General features: G+C 46.6%; 1 protein-coding gene across 5 annotated transcripts in view; it reads left to right on the forward strand.

Annotated features, from left to right (window-relative positions):
* SCNN1D (sodium channel epithelial 1 subunit delta) overlaps positions 1 to 7,002 on the forward strand; it is a 43,499-nt gene extending 36,497 nt beyond the window's left edge. For all 5 annotated transcript variants that reach the window (XM_075906270.1, XM_075906272.1, XM_075906269.1 and 2 more), the window contains 3 exons: positions 1,250 to 1,305; positions 2,343 to 2,418; positions 4,938 to 7,002. In XM_075906270.1, coding sequence (XP_075762385.1) covers positions 1,250 to 1,305; positions 2,343 to 2,418; positions 4,938 to 5,351 — 546 coding nt within the window. In that variant the 3' untranslated portion in view covers positions 5,352 to 7,002. The remainder of the gene's footprint in view (positions 1 to 1,249; positions 1,306 to 2,342; positions 2,419 to 4,937) is intronic.
* Positions 7,003 to 15,748: the final 8,746 nt, after the last annotated feature.

Raw genomic sequence — 15,748 nt, forward strand, 5'->3', positions numbered from 1 at the left:
CATCTTCCTGTGTCTCGTGATCCAATGTCCGTCAGCCATTAGAGACCCAGCTCTGGTGATAAGTACAGTAAAACTCCAATAGTCCGGCATCCAATAGTCTGGCACTCCTGATAGTCCAGCATCAAAATGGCAAGAGCCTAGTGAGTGAGCTTTGGCAAAAAATGAGTCACAAGGTAACAGCAGCAGCAGCAGCAGCTGAACTGAGCAAAAAGGGTAAAAAAGGCGTAAAAAAACTAAAACATTACAGTATACTGTATACAGTATGTACAATAAAAAGGGTTAGGAACACTTTATATACAGTATATAATGTATACAGTATATATATAACCAGTTTATAGTACCTCCTGATAGTCTGGCATATCTGATAATCTGGCACCACCTAGGTCCCATAGGTTCCGGATTATCAGAAGTCTACTGTATATATGAAAATGAGCCATATGGACGTACAACTCTATCATACATAGTTGATATCAGTGTGTTTTTGAAAGACCCAATTAGTTTCATTGTTGCCCTCTAAGAATGCTGCCCACATGTATCTGAGATGCTACCATGGGGCTATTTCTTGGTCCTTAGAGGGGATACTGCTATGCTCTTGGCTTTTTTGATGGTGATCACTATATTTAAATCCCTTGCATTCAAAGGTCCTATTAAATCCCCTTTTGGATCTAACAATACTTGTGTTTTCAGAGGTGAAATCTGCCTTACATTAGGTATGCCCCAGGGAGGAAGTTCAATGGCTACCCCCAGAAGGCAGAAGGATTATGGAAAATTATTCAACCTGAGTCATAAAAATGACAACAGTTGTTATTTGGTACCTGCTCCAAGCAGCAACAGGCCAGTACATATAAGAACATAAGAACGGCCGTACTGGGTCAGACCAAAGGTCCATCTAGCCCAGTAGCCTGTCTACCGACAGTGGCCAGCACCAGGTGCCCCAGAGAGGGTGGACCGAAGACAATGATCAAGTGATTTGTCTCCTGCCATCCCTCTCCAGCCTCTGACAAACAGAAGCCAGGGACACCATTTCTATCCTCTGGCTAATCGCCTTTTATGGACCTAGCCTCCATGAAATTATCTAGCTTCTCTTTAAACTCTGTTATAGTCCTAGCCTTCACAGCCTCCTCTGGCAAGGAATTCCACAGGCTGACTATGCGCTGTGTGAAGAAGAACTTTCTTTAATTAGTTTTAAACCTGCTACCCATTAACTTCATTTGGTGTCCTCTAGTAACATAGAAATATTGTGTTGCAGGACTGGATCCTTCCGATTCTGAGTCGTCAGAAGGGTTATAATTCTACTTTCAACAGGTGAGTCATGAAGAGAAGGTATCGGGGCATGGATTTTCACTGAAAGGTACCTAAACTAGGGACAGATCCTGAACTATTTGTCCTCATGGAATTGTAAAGGTCAAAGATGGAAAAAAGACTTGTGAGGACATTCCATCCCTTTTCCCTTTAATTATACACCAGGACTGTGTCTAGACTGGCAAGTTTTTCTGCTTTGCGGAAAAACTTGCCAGCTGTCTATACTGGCCGCTTGAATTTCTGCAAGAACACTGACGATCTCATGTAAGATTGTCAGTGTTCTTGCGGAAATACTATGCTGCTCCCGTTTGGGCAAAAGTCCTTTTGCGCAAAAGCTTTTGCACAAAAGGGCCAGTGTAGACAGCTCAGATTTGTTTCACGCAAAAAAAGCGCCGATCGCGAAAATGGCGATCGGGGCTTTTTTGCGCAAAAGCGCGTCTAGATTGGCATGGATGCTTTTCTGCAAAAAGTGCTTTTGCGGAAAAGCGTCCGTGCCAATCTAGACGCTCTTTTCCGCAAATGCTTTTAACAGAAAATTTTTCCGTTAAAAGCATTTGCGGAAAATCATGCCAGTCTAGACGTAGCCCAGTTGTCCCCTTTATAATCTTTTCTAGTGTTAAAGTCCCAGGTGGTAAAGTTTCCTCCATTTCCCTTGAGACCTCGTCCCCAGAGCTCATGGCCTGCAGCCTGCCAGCCAAACCCCAGTGATACAGGGATTCAATCTGACATCCCAGTTCTGCAAACTAATGGTTTAGACACCAAGCATCGTGGTGCTGTGATTTCTGAATGTGCTCCAAAGCCCATTGAAATTGATAGGAAAGACTCCCGCTGACCTGACTGGGGTTTGAATCTGTTTTTTTTTATTTTATCTTCCTTTTGTTTAGTCATTTAAATCCATTGCTAGACATCCTTTGGCCCACTGTAAAGGCCTCTTTGTAGGTTTTCTCTGTTGAAAAATATCAAATTTTTGAAGCAAAATTTAGACTTGGTGGAATGTCCTGAAGAGAACCAATCTCTGATTGCCCCCTTCTCTTTTGAAGGAGAGACTTGGCGAAGGTGAATATCTTCTACCAGCAATTGAGCTACAAGTCTGTCGATGAATCTCCTGTGTACACAGTAAGTTGTATTGGATCAATTCATTGTGTTAGTCTTCATTCTTGTTAGGACAAGAAGCAGTGGGCTTAAACTGCACAAGGGAGGTTTAGGTTGGACATTAGGAAAAACTTCCTAACTGTCAGGGTGGTTAAACACTTGAATAAGTTGCCTACGGGGGTTGTGGAATCTCCATCTCTGGAGATACTTAAGAGCAGGTTAGATAGACATCTGTCAGGGATGGTCTAGACCAGGCTACTCAACATTGAAGCCCCGGGGGCCACAATGATACCTCACAGCACATGCCGAGGGCTGCAACTTAAGTCTGGTTGCATATATATGCAAATAAATGCAAATCGCTTCTGTCACACTGACGAGCATGAATACAAAGATTAAGGCAAGACTGCACAACACACACGCCCCATTTAAGTCAGTTCTGCTGATATTAATAAAAGGCAATAGCTACCTGATTTCCACCTATATGACAGCACTTTTAATGAGCAATGTCAGTCCAGGAATTTAACTACTAAAACGCATATCAACAGAAGACCATTATATTGATTACTTTTTTGTTTTGGTTCCCACCTATGGGCCGCATGTTGAGCCCTGTGTAAACCCCAACCACACTGCAGGCCACAAACAAACAGGCCACGGGCCGCGTGTTGAGTAGCCCTGGTCTAGATGGTGGTTGGTCCTGCTGTGAGGGCAGGGGACTGGACTTGATGACCTCTCAAGGTCCCTTCCAGTTCTAATGTTCTATCATTCTATGATTCCATGATTCCAGAGTCTAACATCGGAAGCTTTTGAGGGAAGATGCAAACAGATGGGGTTAAATAAAATCAAAAGATATTTCGCAAACACACAGTACTACACTAACTTTGTTCCCAATCAACATCTAGCCTGTGATTAGTGTTTACAGGGAAAGCCTTGTTTAATAAGCCTTTTGCCATCAAAGAATGGACACATAAAGAGAGAGGCTGCCACATACTCAGGTTGGGGTGGAAAACTCTGGCACTCCCCACTGTGCATGGACTTTCAGGATCCAAGCCAGAGGGTTTGCACTGTGGGCAGGTACAGACATTGCAATAGGCTTAGTTGTCTAGGGGAGAGACCCACACTGAGACTTGTGTGTTACAACTCCCGCTGCATTTGGACACATTTTGGAAAATGTTAGGGTCAAAAGCAAAGTGCTGCAGTGCCCAAGGTAATCAGAAATCAGGTGTGGAGTCTTTAACCTCTAGCTCACTGGTCTCAAGCTGACGTGGGTAGACAGAGACTGGAACCTCTTAGCATCTGCTTGTGCATCATCTTTTGTGAAATGGATTAATGTTCTGTATCCAGCCCCTGGACAGAGAACTTCCTCCAGAAAATAAAATGAGAGTACATTTAAGGAAGCCTGCATCTCTCCTGCCAGTGCTGTATTTGGCCCTTTGGATTTCATTCCCTGGGGCAAATAATCTTTTTTCCCCCTCTTCCCCCAATTTAAAGAACATAAGAACGGCCATACTGGGTCAGAGCAGATGTCCATCTAGCCCAGTATCCTGTCTTCTAGCATTGGCCAATGCCAGATGCCACAGAGGGAATGAACAGAACAGGGAATCATCAAGTGATCCCTCCCCTGGCACCCATTCCCAGCTTCCCAGAGACTAGGGACACCATTCCTACCCATCCTGGCTAATATCCATTGATGGAACTATCCCCCAATTTATCTAGCTCTTTTCTGAACCTTGGTAAAGTTGTGATCTTCACAACATCCTCTGGCAAGGAGTTCCACAGGTTGTGCATTGCATGAATAAATATTTTCTTTTGTTTTTTTTTTAAACCTGCAACCTATTATTTTCATTTGGTGACCCCTAGTTCTTGTGTTATCAGAACAATTAAATACATTTTCCTTATATATTTTCTCCATGCCTATTATGATTTTATAGACCTCTATCGTATCTCCCCTCGATCTCTTCTTTTCTAAACTGTAAAGTCGCAGTCTTATTAATCTCTCAGATGGCAGCCATTCCAAACCCCTAATCATTTTTGTGGCCCTTTTTCTGAACTTTTTCTGATGCCAAGGTACCTTTTTGAGATGAGACAATGACATCTGCACACAGTATTCCAGAAGAAAACTAAGGCCACATCTTCATTTGCTGCGCGGGAGATAAATCTTCTGGCATTCGATATAGCGGGTCTAGTGAAGACCTGCTAAATCGAACTCTGAGGACAGCTCCAATCAGCACTGGTACTTCTCACAGTCACAAGGAGCCAAGGGAAGCCAATAGGAGCATTTGCTCCCATGGGCCTCCCACTGTGAAGACAGTGCCAAGCTTTGCTTAATGTAAGCTGATTCCAGCTATGTGTTTTATGTAGCTGGAGTTGCGAACCTTAAGCTGAGCTCCCAGCTCTGTTGTAGACCTGGTCTTATGTGTGAAATGCTGAGTTGTCCTACCTCTATCTAATCACCTGTTGGTGAAATGCGAGAGGTTCCTATTTCGTGAGCTGCGCCGTGTATCTCGTCAATGTAACCATTCAATCCTTCTATATCCCATTCACAGGTGAATCTGCTCTTGTCCAATATGGGAAGTCAGTGGAGTCTGTGGTTTGGGTCCTCCGTGTTGTCTGTGGTCGAAATGTTTGAGTTGCTCTTGGATATAATGGTCTTGTCGCTCATACTCTGCTATCGACGGTTGAAGGCAAAGAAGACGCTGACAATGAGTCTGCCCCCAACCATCTCCAGTGTAAATTTGACTCTAGAGAATTATCGATCCACACAGGAGGACCTTGCTGACGATCCAAATCGTGCCCAGGCTAACCAGAATGGGGGGGCCATCGCCAAACACAAAAATGGCGACCTGCCTTACCACTCAATTTGTAACAAAATGCAGACACCAGAACTGACGCCACCTGTTGTGCTTAATAGGGTCAGGCATATCAGGGATCACTGTGTGACAATAGACCCAAGCAGCTAATGCCACGGGTGTGGAACCGAAAGGCATAGGTAAAGATTATGGGATGTATTCCGTAGACATGGCTGTAGAAGCCCACAGACACGCAGGATACATTTCTGCCTGCCACATCTCTGGTGGCAGCTAAGTAATCTGACCAGTGTGCTGGTCTCAGGAATCGTGCAATGCCTGACACAAATCAGAAGTGTTTTTCTTTGGATTAGACTCTGAGTGTCTCTGGCCATTGCCCAGTCCTCGTAAAAGTCTCGAGTAAGCTCTCCTGAACAAACCAGATCTGACTGTACCTCTCCTGGCTTCAGACAGGCCTGTCAGCATTTCGTAACTGGACTTGAGTTAAAAGTTAACCTACCCATAAATAAAGTGTTTCCAGTCAACATTTTTCAAGCATACATTCTAACGGTTAACACCACTTTGAGACAGGAAAGGATGTGATAACACCAGGCTGCTGTAATCCTAACCTCACTTCCCACCCTTCTCTCCTTTCGCATCCTGCCAGGGGAGCCAACAGCCTCTGCAGGTCCCTGAGCAAGGGTGGGGGCAGCTCTGTGCTCCTCGAAGGGTCAGAGACTCAGGCAGAAGGGATGGGGCTAGGGAAGCCAGCCCTATGCATTTGCCCAAGCGCAGCACAACCCCCAGGCCTCAGAGCCCCCCAGAGTCCCCTTTGCCCCTCTTCCCCCATCATTGGGCCTGCATGCTGCTGTTAAATTGTGAGCATGGCACATGGAAATCCAGGACAGGGCCACGATTCGGCTGAACCAAGATTCTTTCAAGTGGGGTTCAGTTTTATTGGGAGGGTTTGGAACACAGGAGGGCATAACATTTTTTCTTGTAACATTTTTTGCTGCAGTATGTCTCTATTATAAAGAGATACTAGAAGATTTACCCGGCCTTGCTCGGTTCCTTCAGGGTAGCAGACTGAGGATGAGGGGGGTCCAGGAGTCAGGATTGGGGGGAGAGGAGAGGCTCAGGGCAGAAAGTGCAGGAGTCAGAGCAGGGATTTGGGGGCTCAGGGCAGAGGGTGCTGGAGTAAGGGCAGGGGGCTAGGTGGTGTGGGACGGTTTGGGGAAGGAGGTGGGGGCTCAGGGCCATGGGTGAGCCCATCCACCCACTGGCTGCTCTCCTGGCCCAGGGCAGTTGGGGCTGTGCTGGCTGGCCAGTGGCTGCTCCCAGGGGCAGATTGGGGCTGGGTCACTTGCTGCCTCCTATGGTCATTCGTGAGCACACCTCTCCCTGTTACCACATCTCTCCCTTTCTGTTTGATGAGAAACAGTTGCGTTCCAGACATATCCCATCATCCTGGTACAACCAAACCCTGACCATGCTTTAAGTTACAGCAAGAGGAAGTCTTAGCTCTTACCATTTAGGAGGAGTTCTTGAACGGACAGACTCATGGATAAACGAATGCACAGACAGATGTACAGACTCTCTCAAATACATAATAGATTATACAGCCTTAATGCTAATGTATGACAAGAATCTATGTGTCAATACAAAGGAATATAGTCTTATTTTTAATGTTGATATTTGGAAAAGTATCTTTCACTTGGCTCCAGTTGTTAGTCTTGATTTCTATTGAAAACGAGAATGAACAAGGAACTAACGTGTCTTGCACTGATGTGTTTTGTAACTTTTTAAATAAATAAAATGCTCTGGATTCAGAGGGTGACTCGCTTGTTCCTTCAGTTAATGTGAGATTTCCCCCTGCCTCTGAAGTGAAACTGAAACACACAGAGTGGTTCTCGCATTGCAATAGGTAATTTCCCATTCAGGTACTCTCGCCTTTTCATCACTGTTGGAGGTGAGCCACATCCATTCTGATTTAATTAGCACTGATGTCATACTCCCATCTTCCTTCCTTCCTTCAGTATCTGAGGCTGTGCCTACACTACAGAGAAAAGATACTTCCAGTATCCCAGAAAAACTCTGTAGTCCAGATGTACACTGAGTAAGTGAGTTGTAGCACATGAAAGTTTATGCCCTAATACCCTAATAAATTTGTTCATCTGTAAAGTGCCATTGGATTCCTAGGCTATGTCTACACAACAATATTATTTTGAAATGACAGTCCACGTCTACACAAGCCAGCAGTTATTTCGACATAATGTCAAACTACTGTCAAGCTGGAGGACTTCTTACTCTGACATTTTATGAGGAGTACAGGAAGTCAGAGGAAGAGTGCCCCTTTTCAAAATAAGTGCTGTATAGACAGCACCAAAACTCGGAAAAAGCTATTTCGAAATAAGCTACACAATTGATGTAGTTCAATTTCCGTAGCTTATTTCGAGTTAAGCCCTGCTGTGTAGTCACGCCCCTTGTTATTTTTGCTGCAACAGACTAACATGGCTACCTCTCTGAAACCTGAAAATAGCTCGTACATTTTCCTGCTTTCACTCTCACTTCAGTAAATGCATCTATATTCTCCCCTGAAACGTTAGGGCCTGATCCCATATTTGTCAACGAATTTAAGTCCTTGTCTGCTTCTTGCAGTACATAGACACCATTTGAAAATCTTGGCACTCGGTCTCTGCAGCACCGCTCCCCAGATCTGTCCCAGAAAATGGCAGGATGTTATGTTTTTCCATTAACAAGGAGCATCCACGGGGAGAGTCTAGAGTATGCATTTCCTCCACAGCAGCTGGTCGCAGTAGGATCCAAAATGGCAGCTGCTTTCTGTTCATAACAGATACACACTGTATATCTCAACCCTAGACAGGATGTCTTCCTCTTCCTTTAGTGCAGGGCTACTCAACACGCGGCCCATGGCCTATTTGTTTGCGGCCCACAGTGCGGTTTGGGTTGATGCAGTTGCTTAACTTGTGGCCCATGGGTGGGAGCCAAAACAAAAAAGGAGTCAATATAATGGTCTTCTGTTGATATGCGTTTTAGTAGTTAAATTCCTGGACTGTCATTTCAACTGATATGACAGCACTTTTAATGAGCAGTCAGGTAAATATTGCCTTTTATTAATATCAGCAGAACTGACTTAAATGAGTTCTGCTGTGGCCAAAAATGCCCTGGTAAATACCAGCTGCAGTGATGTGATCCTGGGGCTTTGAAATAACTAGAGATGGCCCCAGCTGGCAGGTTCAGATCCAGTCAGGGGTGTTTGGGTCCCAGCCTTTTGTCTGGGCCCCCCTCTCATAATTAACTAGAGCACCGAAGAGCAGCATGAGCCAATGATTTTGTTACCCGCACAAATTTCTCTATCCCTTCCACTGTAGGGACACACATCTTTACCCATTTCCTAGGGCTCAAGGTGCAACCCTGTTAATTTACACTCCCACCCTTACCCAATTCCTAGGGCTCAGGGCGCATCTTCCTGCTGGTTGGCAGGACCTTTAGCCACTGAACGAGTCTCACACAGTAATAGCCTTATCCTCTATTTATTGACAATTCCCAAACAAGCAGAATACACATGCTAAGCACACGGTGTCGTGCTCACCAATCCTGATAAAGGCAGGCAGACTTCCCCTGTTGGCCAGGCAAGGTCAGTCTCTCTGGATCTTAGCTGCTTCATGTCACGGTTGTGCAGGAGAGTCCTGGCAACACTTATCTTAGGCTGGGTCTTGGAGGTGAGTTCTTCTTCTTGGTGTTCCTTGTCTCCCTTTGGTCTTCTTTCAGCCTTTTGCTTCCTTCCTTCTGCTTCTGTTACTTCCGATCTTATTTTTTTTCTCCTTCTTGGACCCCAATTTATATAATGAAACCTGAATCTTGCTTAGCTATACCTAAACCAATTATTTTAGTATAATTTTACTAACCAATCATACCAAAATGACCTAACCAATCATATCCCACCACCCTAATTGATTTACACCTAGCAAAATTAATCATACAAAAGACAGAAACAGTTACAAACCAGACAGAAATCACACAGTCAAACATTAGGAAAGTGTAATGACAATGATCATAGAATGAGGATTCCACAACCTCAAGTATTGATAAGCAGTTTCTTGCAAGACAGAATGGTGTTACTTGAGTTTTCTTTACCCATCTTGAGATCTGTTTCTTTATCTGGTGACAGGTGGGGGAGCTATCAGGACAAAGTCCCCTCCTCGCAGCCTGGTGTGATACTTTTTAATACAATTTAGATGGAATTGTGAGTATGTGACTCCAGGCCTTACAGTAATGGCTGCTGCTCTTCAGTTTGGGGGCAGAAGGCAGCTTTGGTTACGGCCTAGCACAGGCCTTCCAACATGGCTACAGAAAAGCCATATTGTTACAGCTCTGCTAGAACCTGTCAGCATGCTAAGAGACATGTTGTGCAACGGTGATGAACAGAGCGCTGGCCCTCAGGACTCAGGAGTTCCGATATTGCCTCATTGGGCAGCAAGTCGCTTAATCATGCTGTGTCAGCCTTTCCCTCAGTCTGTAGGAATGGGGAACATGAACCTCTGGTTGCCTCACTGGGATGCTAGGAGGATTAATCAGTTCATGTTTGTAGAGCACTTTGAATAAAATCTTGGGTCAGTTCCAATATTATTCACAATAGACATGGCAGTACATTGCTGCCCATTAATGTGAACTCCTAACCCCATACAGCCAGGCTTGGAAGGATTCAGGAGGCAGGGTTATTGGTGAATGCCGATGTAGTAGAGTTTGACTCGCTGCCACAACACCTGGGTCACACTGGGAATTTGCTAGTGTCTCACCTGTCACTCCGCTAGCTCTCCTTTGACCCACACCGCTCTCAGAACAGTGGCGTCTTCTTCGGCACACTGCCTGCCAGCAGTGCCCACTACTCCAGTCTCTCGCCCCCTTCCGAGGATATCATAGAATCACAGAAGACTAGAACTGGAAGGGACCTCGAGAGGTCATCAAGTCCATGGCAGGACCAAGCACCATCTACATCATCCCTGACAGAAATTTATCTAACCCACTCTTAAATATCTTCAGTGATAGAGATTCCACAACTTCCCTAGGCAATTTATTCCAGGGTTTAACTACCCTAACAGGGAGATTTTCCTAATGTCCAACCCAAACCTCCCTTGCTGCAATTTAAGCCCATTGCCTCCTGTCCTATCATCAGAGATTAAGGAGACCAATTTTTCTCCCTCCTTCTTGTAACATCCTTTTAGATACTTGACAGTTATGTCCCCTCTCAGTCTTCTCTTTTCTGAACTAAACAAACCCAATTCTTTCAGCCTTCTCTTGTAAGTCATGCTTTCTAGACCTTTAATAATTTTTGTTGCTCTTCTCTGGTCCATCTCCAATTTCTCCACATCTTTCCTGAAATGTGGTGCCCAGGACTGGAAACAATGCTCTAGCTGAGGCCTAATCAGCGTAGAGTAGAGCAGAAGAATGACTTCTTGTGTCTTGCTCACAACACTCCTGTTAATGTGTCCCTGAATGCTGCTTGCTTTTTTTTGCAACAGTGTCACATTGTTGACTCGTATTTAGCTGGTGGTCCGCTATGACCCCCAGATCCCTTTTTGCAGTACTCCTTCCTAGACAGTCACTTCCCATTTTATCAGCTCTAATCAATCTTTACACCTGCTACCGTAACTAACTGCAACTCCAAAATCTAGCCCAGGGATGAGGAACCTTTTTTTGGGGTGGGGCCACTGACACAGAAAAATCAGTTGGGGACCGGAGGTGGCGGGGGAGGGGAGCTGGAGTTCCAGCGCAGGCTCCCCAATGCTGGGGGAGCCCTAAGCTTCAGGGTCCAGATCCAGGCAACCCAGGGGCCACATCCAGCCTATAGGCCTTAGGCTCCCCACCCCTGATCTAGCCCCCTGTCTCAGGGGCATGCTTCAGTCTGTATAGTCTGTATACTCCTTGGTAGCAAGGTGCAGTGTAAAAGGAAACTATTCGGGGTCCTGGCACAGGGACCCTCTGGCCATCTCCTGCTCTCCATCTCTTGCCTTCCTTCTTTCCCCCTTGACTGTTTCCTTGGGCCACTTCTCGTTTCCCTGGGCCACTTCCCTGTGACCCTTGCACCCTTCTGGCTCTTGAATCAAGGCAACAGCCTGGCAGGTTTCAGGTTGGAGCCTCTCTCCTGCTCCCTTGAGCCTGCCCAGCTCTGATCTCTCCAAGTGTTTCTTCCTCACTGGGAACCAGTCCTGCACCCTCCCTCATAAGGACCCAACTCCCCTCTGCTCTGCTGAGCAGCTCCTTGTAACAGGACTGCCGCAGCAAGCAGCCCTCTGATTGTCTCTTTCTGATTAGCTGGGGCTCTGTGCAAGCTCCCTCCAGCCTGCTTTAACCCCTTCTGGCCAAAGTGGGGGCAAGTGGCCCCATTACAGTCAGTTTCCCTGTACACTCAAAAGCCAACAAAAATCTATCTATTGATACAAAATTTACAGCTAGGTAAGGTAAGAAAAACGCTACTTGGGAACCTGTTAGTGTTTGATTTAAGTATAATTACCTTGTATGTTTTAATATGTTGAAATTGTGAGTGTTAAGAGTTATAAAAAGTTACCTTTTTGAATCTCAACATCTATGCTCCCTGAATAAGTATTGTCTCACCCCAATTGTCTGTCTGACTCCCATAATTTCCCACCACTGAGAGCATTCAGATTGGTAAACATTGAAGAAAAAAACTTAAAATACATCATTTTTTAGAACTGTGAAAATTTAACAATACAATGAAAAAAATAAATTTAATTCTCTCAGATCTACATATAGGGATCTTGTGGGACTTTTCCCCTCTGGGAGCCCTGATTTGGATACTGGATTAGATCAGAAGTGAAAATTATTTGAGTGGTTTGGGCCTAGTCTAAGTGTAAAAACTGGCTGCAGTGATATAGTGTAACGGACATTCTCTGCTCAAGGAGGAGCCAGGACTGGAATAGAGTAATATAGGCAAGCATTGCAGTGCATTGGTAGTGCTGTGTTGTGTCTCAGCACTGGAATAACAGGGAGGTTGCAAGTCAGGACAGAGAAGCAGGACAGGACAGGACAGAGAAGCAGGACAGGACAGGACAAGAGAGAGAGAGAGAGAGTGGGGGGTGGGTTCGTTCAAAACTGGAATACCCAGGGGTGTTGTAGGGCAGAACTAAGGTGTGCTTGCCAAGAGGTATGTGAGTCTGTGTGCAGAAGTGTGTTGCAAATCAGGAAAGAAGTATATTGGCAGTGCCAAACTGGAGGTTGAGGGAAGGGTGGAGTTGCTGTCTGGCAGTAGAAGGACGCTGGCAGTGTGGTGGTAGTGTCGCAGGGCACAGATATGGGGCAGGTGGTGGAATTTTGTGTGGCGCCTGGCTCTGGGTGGTACCGTAAATATGGGGATTTTGATACCTACTTTCGCAAGCACCAAAATTCATCTCACAATCTTGGAGAGAATTAAAAAAAGAAGTTTTAAAACCAGTGTAAACCCGAGGATGCATGGTTGCCTAACCTGTATTCCACAAAGCCAGCCTACAGCAGCCATTTACACGCCTCTGTAGGGCTGGGCCACTGCCATCTCATTACAGAATGTTCTCGAAATCAGCTGGAGTTGAGAAATCAGTCATGCCGATGTTCTGTTCAGGTTTACACGCCTCTGAGCTCACCGTCAGACCCTCCATTCCATGCAAAGTTCCTTTGCCCATTCCATGTTAGCTGGAAACATGCGACGGGGCAAAAAGAGTGAATTTCAAGTGCTTTCCACTGAGCTCTCCCGAAGCATTAGGTGTTTGGCTACTCTTGGGGTATGTCTACACTGCACCCCAAACCCCGGCTCTTATTCAGATAGGAGCCTGAACCCACCTTCTGTCCACAGACAACTCTAGTTAACAAGCACTTGGGGCCAGGTTTGGTCAAAGACCAGGTCTTCCTGTGACAAGAGTCCAAGCAGTGTGCAGGCAGGGCAAGCCATAGACCCAAGTCAGAAAGTCTTAATGGGGCATTACATCAGGGTTACATTACCCTAACCCTAACCCATCATGTTGCTGTGAGACTTGGGTCCAACCAAGGTCAGTCTGGGTTCACAATTCACGTGGCTGTCAATGTTGGCAAGGACAGCCAATGCTGTATTGCAAAAATACAGGACTGTTTTCTTGGCACCCTAGTGCAGAAGAGCCCCCTAGGTCCCCTTTAATGCCTACTGTACCCCCAGGAGTGGGGGATATGAAGCACATGGCAGTTGAAGAAACCTTCCACTCCCTGCAACAGCCAGGTGGTCTTGGCTGTCAGGTCCCAGCTCCGGGAATGAACAGGGCAGTGCTGAAGGACCAGGGTTGGGAAGGGAGTAAAACGATGCACCCAGGAATGCTGGCCCCTTGCTCATACCAGCCCTTGAGCGTGGCCCCATCTGCTTTCCCTGTGCAGGCTCTGTCTGGCAGTGCAGGTAGACAGGACTGCATGCTGAAGAGGGTCGCAAAGCGCCGTGGTAGTTAACCACCCTTAGCCATGGTGGGAGCTGTTCTCTCTGAACTGATAGGGCAGATTCACTCCTTAGGGTTATGAGGAGAGGGGAGCCAGCGCTGCCAATGGGCCGCCAAGGGATTGGCTGTGGGTGAAAAGGGACAAAGACAGTGAACTGATGGGGGATGGGGGCAGGCGTGAGGGAGTGAAAATAGGAGGCCGATTATTTCCTTCCTGCCGCCAGGTGGAGCGGCTGAGAGGGAAACACATTTTTAATTCTGGCCCAAGACAACAGAAGGGGTTAGATCACCCTAGTGCCATGTCTGTGAGGTGCAGCCACTTCCAGAGTGCCTGTGCTGCATGGTGGGGGCTGTGCCTGGCTACTGTGTACTAGTCACAGGGGCCCGCTCACTCCCGGCCTCACCATCTTGCGTCGCAGCTGAGTCAGGGCCAGGACTCCTGAGGGACCAGCTGGGAATGTCCCAGGAGGCCTCCTCCTCCCACTGGAGCTGCTGCAATTGGCAGCAAGAAGCACCCAACAGGTTCCCCAATCACGAAACCTCCCTCTTGTCAGAGCCCCGGCAGCTCGGCATCTTTCATCCCCGGAGGTGCTCCGACGCAGGCTGTTTCAAAGGGCAGGGTACCCAGGGCTGCTCCCTGTGAAGTGCTGCTTCAGTAGAGGCTACACTAATTGCATTAAGTAGTCATTAGGAATCTCCTAAAAGCATAGCCTCACTGGCTTGGAATCCAGAGCTCAGCTGGAGCATGAGGCCTCTTTCCTCTTTCGGTCAGGCCTCAGAAACGTCATTCCTTTAATCCAGCGATGGCAGCCTAGGCTAGTGAGTGGGCTGCATGAGTAGACCTCCTCCATCTCAGTGGGCTGCAAGATTGTCGGAACCAAGACGGTCTCCCGGGAGACCTGTGATTGTGGGCCTAGAATGTGCGGGTTGTGCCGATTGAGCTGTAGCAGCACTTTGATTGGCTGCAGAGGGAGCACACGGCTCTCCCCGTCAATGAGGTGTGCAGTCAGCACCCACCTCACTTCCTGTTACGTGTGTGTCACTTTAGTAACACTGGTAGGCAAATAACTACACAGCAAGAAACCTGTGGAATCTGGGAGCTCTGCACATGAGCAACGATAAAGAAAATGTCTCGCACGCCACACGTAGAACCTCGATGGTCCACATGTAGCCCACAGGGTGCAAGCTGCCCACCACTGCTTTAATTGCTGGGTCTCTACGTCAGGCTCCATCGTGTTCACAATGGTCCGTGTGGGCTAGACACCTACAGAAAAAAGCAGATGATTGCACAACTTCCAACCCTTCAAGTCCTGACTGGCTTGGAGGATGAATGTAGGTGATTAAGTGCTATGGAGCAAGAGGCCCTGAAGCAAACAGGCTTCATCTTCTCCTGTCACTTCCAGTGACCTATATAATCATAGTATCATAAGACTGGAAGGAACCTTGAAAGGACATCAAGTCCAGTCCCCTGCCCTCGTAGCAGGACCAAGCACTATCTGAACCATCCCCAATGACTGTAGTTGGTCAAGAGCTTTTGACTGTGGTGTAGGAGGTCACTGCATTACAAATGAGATGTCAGAGACCCCTAGCAGCACACTAGGGAGCCAGACGCATTACCAAGTGTTGGGAGCCAGGTGATGGAGAGAGCTGACAGCTGATTTAAGAGGGAAATGACTAGAGCTCTGGGACTGCAATACTCCATTGTTCAAACAAGCGCGATCTTCAGTGAAATTCCTTCCAAGAACTTATTCCAATCATAATAACAACCCTTTTAATCAATGCTTTCTTATATAGCACATTGTGTTGTCAAAGCACTCATGATGAATTGTCACAAAGTCCCTGGCAGGAAGTATAAAAATTCCCCTCCTTTTGAAGAGAGGGAAACTGAGGCCAGGTCTACACTGAAAGGGAACATTGAATCAAGATAGGCAATTCCTGCTATGTTAATTACAAGTTAATTAGAATCATGGGGTGATTCTAGGATTGCTTCCAACTGCCTCTTCTTCCATTTTGTCTGAATGGTTTTGAGTTTCCCTACTGTCCCCACAGCAGGAGGCCAGCTGGTACCCTCTGAGTTTGATTTAGCAAGTCTTAACTAGA

Source organism: Pelodiscus sinensis, chromosome 23 (genome assembly GCF_049634645.1).
Source record: "Pelodiscus sinensis isolate JC-2024 chromosome 23, ASM4963464v1, whole genome shotgun sequence".
NCBI lineage: Eukaryota > Metazoa > Chordata > Testudines > Trionychidae > Pelodiscus > Pelodiscus sinensis.